The sequence below is a fragment of the Limulus polyphemus genome, unplaced genomic scaffold (genome assembly GCF_000517525.1).
Source record: "Limulus polyphemus unplaced genomic scaffold, Limulus_polyphemus-2.1.2 Scaffold254, whole genome shotgun sequence".
NCBI classification, from domain to species: Eukaryota; Metazoa; Arthropoda; class Merostomata; order Xiphosura; family Limulidae; genus Limulus; species Limulus polyphemus.
In genome coordinates this window covers 697,300-706,763 of record NW_013665864.1, presented here as the reverse complement: position 1 = coordinate 706,763, position 9,464 = coordinate 697,300, and the positions used below count along the sequence as shown (strand labels likewise).

The 9,464-nt window shown below is 34.3% G+C and overlaps 1 protein-coding gene across 1 annotated transcript in view; it reads left to right on the top strand.

Moving 5' to 3' along the window:
- LOC111085154 overlaps window positions 1–9,214 on the top strand; it is a 15,281-nt gene extending 6,067 nt beyond the window's left edge. The window contains exons 2-3 of the mRNA XM_022382524.1: window positions 8,327–8,362; window positions 8,772–9,214. Coding sequence (XP_022238232.1) covers window positions 8,327–8,362; window positions 8,772–9,139 — 404 coding nt within the window. The 3' untranslated portion in view covers window positions 9,140–9,214. The remainder of the gene's footprint in view (window positions 1–8,326; window positions 8,363–8,771) is intronic.
- The last annotated feature ends 250 nt before the right edge of the window (window positions 9,215–9,464 follow it).

Genomic DNA, 9,464 nt, shown 5'->3' with positions numbered 1-9,464 from the left:
CACTTGACCGAAACGTTAAGTTCTTCATTCTTTCTCCATTACAGCAACTTTAACCATCTTTTCGTAACTTATTATGCTGCAACAAGGGCATAGCTAGATATGGGTCTGAGTCCCCTACCATTCAGATTTGTAATTAATTTATCAAAATAAAAATTAATACTTTTATAAATTTTGAATTCGGATAATCAGTACCGGTATTTGTAAAGAATTGGATATCCGAGTTTGTAGTTATCTACAACTTACATAATCTTAGCCCTCACCCCCCACCCCACAATAATTTCGGACAAATGAATTGCAGATTTTATATTTACTAACAACCAAGCGGATATTAAACTGTAGCTTTCATATATCAAAGAAGAAAACTTATTACACTAAAATCATGACAAGTTGCACATTCTCCAATCTGCCTGAAACTGGCGAGACGGGTTCGAACCCGTGCGATACCACAATGTTTTATACGAATGGCAGTAAATCTCTTACGGTAGGTGGTAGAAAATAGGGTGCTGCTGACTGGTCGTCTTATCTCTGGTCAGTAGTTCAAAACTAGGGTTGACGGCAGATAACCTTAGTAATTGTGCCATAGATACAAATACCATCTGCTGGTAAAACGGATAGAAATTAATTCTATACAATTTTTATTGCCTGAATCATGTTTAAATCTCTTATCTTTTAGATGATGAATGCATAGTGGCGGTAGATCTCGACTGTGATCTATAAACTTTGTTCTACTACAATTCACTTTTTATCAATCTCTCACAGTTTTTAATTGGCTTCTATATCTGTGACACAAAATCTATCTTCATAAAAATAATTATGCCCAAAAGAGGTTTAGATAGCGAGATACGATTAATTTTGGGTCTGATGAAGCTCTGGGCATTTCGAAACTTTATCTCCAAATTGTCACAAATGAGTTAAGACCGTTACACTCGCCAACATGGATCTAGATATTACTTAGTAGACTCTTTTAAATTTTCATTGTTGTCAAAAACTGTTATTACCAATGAATAGTTTTAATCCCAATCATAAGCGCCGACTTGTCAAAATATCTGGGCGGTGGGCACTCTTCTTTCACTTTATTTATCCCTGGCATGAGTAAAAAGTCAACACAACATACACAAATTAAAATATTATTTTCAACATAATTATAATCAGCATCATTCCGTATAGTTATGGTAACACAAAATAAGAATATAATTAACTTAACCATAAACTAGCATTCCAATGAAAAAGAAATCGCATATAAATTACGAAATAAAAGGAAAATAAAATGTCAAAATAGATAAAAATAGATTTCACTCTTTTCATTTGAATGAAATGAGTTATTTAAAAATTCTTAAGATAGTTTGTGAGACGCAAAAAAACAGAATCATAAAAGACACTAAATAACTTTCGTGGAAAAGAAACACAATTACAACTCAGTCATGATATGAAAAATAATACTTTTGAAAACGTGGAACTAGTTATGATTTAGACTAACTTTTGATCTTTGTTAGGTTATAGGGTGTATCTAAAATAAGGCTTTATCTGTTCAACTGAATATACTATTACCACCATTTACAGGTGAATAAATTCCTTTAGATTATGCTCTTGCATATCTGTGATATTATGCTGATTTATGCATAACTTGAAACAAACACTTTATAAAATAAAAATAGTAGCAAGTGAACAGTGCTTTTTTCTTTTGGCGTTTTCATGTTATGTCATCTAAAAACATATAACATTTCTTACCTTAAAAAGGGAAAAATGTGCTTTCTTTGTTGGTTGGCATAGGTGAATTCGTTAACTTTATCTGTTGAAACTGTATGTGTGTGTGTGTGTGTGTAGAAGAGCAAGGTGATTTAGGTGCTGGTTAAACATTGCAGATCTTAAAAAGGTCTTTAGGTGTCGAAAACCTTTGAAAAATCGTCCTGTTGTGCAATCTAAGACGGTCAGTGTACAGACAAACTTGAACAAGTTTACAAAACTCGTTATAGATTATCAATATGTCATCAGTTAACTTTACAGAGATTTTCCGATCGATACAAATGTTATGAAACATATTAAAATCCAATGTCAACCGATCTATATCAACATCATCTCAAGTAATTGTGCTGGCAGACTTTCATTGTATTTTACAGAATTAACAATGAAAGTCAAAATGTAGAGTGAAATAGCAATGAAATTCACATTGTTTCGAGTTTTATTCACTTTCTGAAATTCAACTCTAAATAAAATTGGTTTTTAAAAATGAATAGGGTTCGTATAATCTCCATTGGGGGAGGGCATAAAATATCAGTCAAGATATTCATCCACATTTCTATATGAGTTAAATATAATTTATATGTTTCTCCTGATTTTGCAGCATGAAATCCTTTCTTTTCAAATATCTTATTGACTTTAGAGCAAAAGCTTTAGCTGTGATAATTCTATGTATTTGTTTCTTCAAAGTAAGAATTGCTATCTATCAGTAATAAAGATAATACCATTTAGGAGGTGATCGCATGAATAACATCAATGTGTACATCAGGCCCAGCTTCAGCTTTTCTTAACTTAAGGGGCCAGAAAGACATAGAATGAAAACAAATTCTACTAAATCTGAAGTGGACTTAAAATAAGATTAATGGACAATATTAATTTAGGGGAGACAACCACAATTCAGGAAAACCCGTCCCTTGTCCCTCTTCCCTGCTAGGGACCCGGCATGTCCAGGTGGTTAGGGCACTCGACTCGCAATCTGCGGGTCGTGGGTTTGAATCCCCGACCCACCAAACATGCTCGCCCTTTTAGCCGTGGGGGCGTTATAAAGTGACGGTCAATCCGACTATTCGTTGGTAAAAAAATAGCCTAAGAGTTGGAGGTGGGTGGTGATGACTAGCTGCCTTCCCTCTAGTCTTTCATAGCCCTCGTGTAGCTTTGCGCGAAATTCAAAACCAACCAACCAACCAAACAAGCTTCCCTGCTAACCCTGTTGAGCGTGAATTCAGCATATCACTATTTTGTTTATGCCAAATAGATTTGACATATGTGGAAGCAATATTCCAAATAGGTTTGACGTATGCGGAAACAATATTCCAAAGAGGTCAAAATGGATAGAACACGACAAGATATAGATCACTACTTTCAAAAAACTAAAAGGACACCCACGAACAATAACAACGGATATCTTCAACAAACTAATAATTTATTCGTAAAATTCATTTCAGCACGTCTTGCTTTATTATAGACCTTGAGTTTCTTCAAGAAAACCAAAGGAAGTCGCTTCCAAGAAGTACTATATATTTATTATTTTCTGAACATCTCATTGAACTATCTAATAGTTTTACAAAAACTTTACATTGAAGAGTTAGATATTTCTGCCAGAACTTCACAATAAAGTAATGGATATTTAGACGCGAACTTTAAAATGATGTACTGGATAATTTTATGGGAACTTTACACTCAATGTTGGATACTTTTGTGTAAATTACACTTTTTCTTAGATGTGGTATTCATACATGAGTGATAACGGGTATTCATTTTTTCAGCTTTTGTGATAAGTTAGATGAAACACGATTTTTATATTCTCTCTTGTAATTTATATAAATTAACAAACGAAAATTGTTTGTTTCGAGATTTATTTATTACTGTTGTTGTTATTGCGCAAACCTGCATAATGAATTATCTACAGTGTTCAGCTCTAGGAATCGAACCACGGATTTATCGTTGTACGCCCGTAAACTTAATACTATGTTGACCCAAACGAAAATATACTGTTTTTAGTTGCTAAGCAAACGATTCTGAACGTCATATTTTGACCTCAAATAATAAGTCTATAAATATTATATGCTCAGTGAAATGACGTAAAGATGAGAAAAGACGCGTTTTTATTCACAATTCGACCACATTCCCCCCCCCTTTTTTTTAAACAAACCCCTAATAGTCTTAGAGTTAACCAACAGTTAACGCTACATATAACTGAAACAAATAACACTAACCAAGTAACAGCCAGGCCGCAATATAGTATGACTGACGTTACTTATAGCCGAAAATAATCTAATGGTTAGTGTGTCTAAATGTGTCCGAAAGGTCTAAAGTTCAAGCCGCGATGCCACGTTTAAAACTTTCAGTTACATACAGCGCGTTATAAATGTGAAAGTCAATCTCATTATTCGACTCATGGAGCTGGACAAAGCTTTTGTGGCTGCTGCCGACTGGATGTCCTCCTTCTGGCTAGTAATTAAAATTATGGACGGCTATACCTGAATATAGGAACCTCTATTCTGGCTAGTTAGCCAGTGAGCACAAGAGATATCGTTCGAGTTTAGATATTAATACCGTTTTGCAGAGTAAGGTTGCTTCAGCCAAAATGGTTTGGAAAAAAAATACACAAAGCTCTAAAGTGCTACTTTTGGCATTAACAAAACGTTGTTTTTAAAGAGTTATTTGAGTTCGGTAACCCTATCTGCTGAAAGATCAGTGTACAAATTAGTTTAGTTAGAAAACTAATGTGTATGATGGTGGTTTTAATGTCATCACCATATTTACTAGGAGCTCTATTCTGGCTAGTAGTTTGCATTTAAATTAAAACTAAAATTAGACAATATTACTTCGTATTCAAGTTGGGTGAAATAGATTATAATTATCACTTTACTTTTCTAATGCCATAAAAGGTAACAATAAATTCAGATATATTCATTACAAGTAATGACAATCCACAGTGTAAAGCTAGTCGTTAACGCGTTGATAGCTTGCGCACATGCTGTTATAACAGAGATGTGGAGACGATGAGTTTTACCAGATCGCCGATACGGGGACCGCTTACTGGTGTTATTAACATTTGATGCTAATCGAAATTCGCAATGAAGCTTTCCTAGAAATTAAACGTTTGAAAGGCGAAGGGATTATAAAAAATTGATGAAAGAAAAGACTATCAAACTTGGATTAACGATGTTTGCTAAGTTTTCAATTCAGGTGTGTTTATGAGGACATAAAGCTTTATAATTTGGTAAATTACTCACTCACACCTCCGCGTTTCATGAGCTTCGTTCTTTACAAGAAAACTATTAATATTTCTTCCAAACTAAACTATAAAGTATTCTTTCATAAAATATTATGGAAGTCACCTCAAACATTCGACTATGACTAAATAAAACATAAACCTGGTCATAATGGATAAATATTTAACGTTTGAGCTCGACATTAAAGTTTATGTGGATAATCTATCACAGCTGTCACTACTATAAGATAAGATTATTTGCCTGAAAATACAATGTTCATTATAAGTGTCGGCTTTATTCTTTTCTTTCTTTTATACATACGCATTATTTGTGTAACAGTACCTTAGGTTATCACACCTAAAGATTAATAAATCACATCGAAAACCGAAGATTCACAGGTGAAATACACGACTTGTATACGAGCGCGATAGTACTGCGAGTTACCCCACACGATAAATATTGCCTTAAAAATCGAGGATTCGCTGTTTTATATTTATGTAATAAGTATCACCATTATGATTGTTTGTCTTTTGAATTTCGCGCAAAGCTACACGAGGGCTATCTGCGCTAGCCGTCCCTAATTTGGCGGTGTAAGACTAGAGTGAAGGCAGCTAGTCATCACCACCCACCGCCAACTTTTGGGCTACTCTTCTACCAACGAATTGTGGGATTGAATGTCACATTATAACGCCCCCACGGCTGAAAGGGCGAGCACGTTTGGTGTGACGGGGATTCGAACCCGCGACCCTCAGATTGCGAGTCGAGCGCCCTAACCACCTGGCCATGCCGGGCCCCGCCATTATGAGGTCTGTAAAGAACCAGTTATTATTTGCAGCTCATTTTGCCAAGTTCATTTTATCTCTTTGTTCTGTCACCTTTAAAACAATGTGTTACCAATACTTTTAATAACCATCACATCTTTAGAAGATACAACAAATGCGCTGATTCCTTCAGTCTGGTCGTTAAAACAATTCAGATCCTTGTCTGTTGCTAAGCGCAAAGCTTGCACAAAGGGTTATCTATGCTGTACTCATTGCAGTTATCTAACTATCAGTTTTAGTGTTATAAGCTCTTATTAAGCTTAGGGCCGAGCCAACGAGGGAGATAATTTATTCTTTGAGAAAAACAATTCTTTATCTGTATTATAGAATACGAACTGGTTAAAGCCTAAAAATATCTAGTATATTATAGAACACGAACTGGTTAAAGCCTAAAGATATCTAGTATATTATAGAACACGAACTGGTTAAAGCCTAAAAATATCTAGTATATTATAGAACACGAACTGGTTAAAGCCTAAAAATATCTAGTATATATCTTCCGTTTCTTAGAAAATGAAACTATTCTCTTAAAGTTCTGAGAAACCCGTTGTATCTGAAGAGTTTAGGGATTCAAGAAGCACAGATTATTATTAAATTCTAGAAGCATCGGATAATAAAATGAGCTGAAACCTTAAGAGTTGAACACTACCAAACGCTTTGATATCAGTCGGCTTGTTTATCAATGGTTCTGCTAAAGATACGAAGCACATTCATCAGTACTACTATAGCCCAGCTAACGTCAACACTTTTGATTCAGTTTTAAAGTCGTTTAATTAACTAGCGTATCTGTAATATACATATGTTAAAGGTATGTTACTTTTAGTCTTATATTTACTTCAGGTAAGTGATTTTAAAAAAAAATTCGTTAGTATAGGTTGTTGTTGTTGTTTTAACGCAAAGCTATACAATGGGCTGTCTGCGCTCTTTCCACTACGGAGGATCGGACCCAGGATTTTAACATTGTTAGTCCGTAAAAATGCCGCCGACCCACACGATAGTCTGTTCTTTTAGGTTGTCATTGTTTCTTAGCACTGGACTATCTGCGCTCTGTTCATCGCGGGAAATCGAACCTCAGATTTCATCGCTGTAAGTCCGTAAACTTACCGCTGACTCACCGGGGGACATTATTATAGGAGATATTTAAGGTGTATGTTATTGCCAAACAGGATATATTCGGAAGTTTCATTCTCTATAGTTGAGTATATATAACAGGGGTTACATTCTATAGTTGAATATATATAACAGGGTTACATTCTATAGTTGAGTGTATATAACAGGGGTTACATTCTATAGTTGAGTGTATATAACAGGGTTACATTCTATAGTTGAGTGTATATAACAGGGGTTACATTCTATAGTTGAGTGTATATAATAGGGGTTACATTCTCTAGTTGAGTGTATATAACAGGGGTTACATTCTATAACTGGGTGTATATAACAGGGGTTACATTCTATAGTTGAGTGTATATAACAGGGTTACATTCTATAGTTGAGTGTATATAACAGGGGTTACATTCTATAGTTGAGTGTATATAACAGGGTTACATTCTATAGTTGAGTGTATATAACAGGGTTACATTCTATAACTGAGTGTATATAACAGGGGTTACATTCTATAGTTGCGTGTATATAACAGGGTTACATTCTATAACTGAGTGTATATAACAGGGGTTACATTCTATAGTTGATTCTTATGAAGACCGTTCGAATTCAATCATTGGCTAACTTGAATGATCACTAGCTGCAACTAGTGAGTAAAAAAAAGCCTAGAATACCTTATGTGATTATCATATTATTAAAAAAGATTTGTATAAAAATATCAATTTAACAAGAACATACGACCCACTTTTGGAAGTGTTGGACAAATAAATTTGAAAAGAAAAAAATGAGAAGTGCTTGTTGTTTTCTATTTAACTCAGCTTTAATTGAGGTAAACTGATAAAATATATACAGCTTCTGTTGCCATGTTTGCACATTTAATCCATACTTATTCTTACGTTCATTGAATTGTTAAAACATAAAATTCTCTTTTTGTCACAGATGGCCGACAACCTCATGATATTAGCAGGTTACACAAATATTCACAGTCAGATCAGTTTTATTTAACGCTGTATAGCCGCTTATGTAAAAATAGTTACAGTTTCTTTTTCCGCTTATTTGATATACATGTGTGTGAACAACAAACAAATAATTAATTAAACACATTTTAATTAATTATTATGTTCATTCTATTCAGTAAGCTGTATAACATTTACTGACAGAAATAATGATTTGGTTTTGCTGACGTCGGCTTTTCTTATCTTTTCATATATTTTAATAAAAAACAAAGTAAGTACAAAAAATATTAAATTATAGATTTTAAAAGAGGCTGTAACACATTCTACGTAAAGAATTTCTAAGCATAAAACATGTCTATATTTTGTTGAATAACGTGATACGTAGTCCATAAAACATGAGTTCACACAGTTTTGTTTTAAAAATTAGGCATAGCCAAATAATCCATTACATATTGACTTCTGACTAGAACTAACCAGTCCTAATCTATTTCAGGAGGTTGCATTAACTACGGTCACTCATGTCTCGGAGGTAAGTGAAGAATTCTTAGTAACTTGTCATTAGATTTAACCAAAAATGAGATTTCATCCAAAATTCATCTTACATCGAGCTTATAATTAGAAACCATTTAACCTTAATATTTCTGATTTTCCAACTATGATGTTGATCGCTATTTCCAATACAGAATTATTTAGCCAAGTACGATATTTCTGTCATAACCATAACATACTATCCAGTATAAAGTAAATATTGTAAGAAATTATAAGTGTTGTTTACCACAGACGCAATAAGGCTTAACGTTTTGATCAGTAATATCAAATCTGTATATTCTATTGCTTCTTTAAAATTTTTAGTATTAGAATAGTTTCAACGTTTTTGGATCGCACGTTTCATGATTGTAAACTCTACGTTTAAAAGTAAGTATGGATGATATTTTAAGGTCATGGAAAAAGGGGAATCAACGGCATATTTCACGAGACAGGTGATCTGAAGAAGCTCATTTCTCAACTACTGCAAAACGATCGAACTAGTTTCAAGTACCCCGGATTCAATTCGATTGGTCGTGCTGAGGGTCGACTGCCGCTGAATAATCTCTATTCAAGTGCTAAAAATAAACAACAATACGACAGTCCACCAGAGTACAACTTTGCCTCTTCTTCCTCTGAAGATCGCGACTACCCGAAAGATGACCATCATCGGTTGAATCCTAGATATCCAGGAGAAGACAGTGGAGCTGACGACCGTTTCTACTCCACCGACAGCCGTCTTTATAACTTAATAATCAGTGCTGTAAGAGATGTTAACTAGCTCTAATACTGATCAGTTTTAATTGTTTACCACTATACGTTGTCCTGGCTCTTGAATTTACCGTAAAACTACACCTGAATAAAAAAAAATGAATGTTCAATTATCTATGTCTGTTTGTTGTTAAGCACAAAGCTACATAATGGGCTATCCGTTCTGTGCACACCACGAGTTTTTAGCGTTATAATCCTGCAGATTTACTGCTGAACCACTAGGGGGCTCAATTATCCATGTCTTTCATTGTCATTTTCATTATTAGGTTTCACAATAATAAAATACACAAGATAGGGGAGCTATGTTTAGAGTTTTTATATGTATATTATCCACA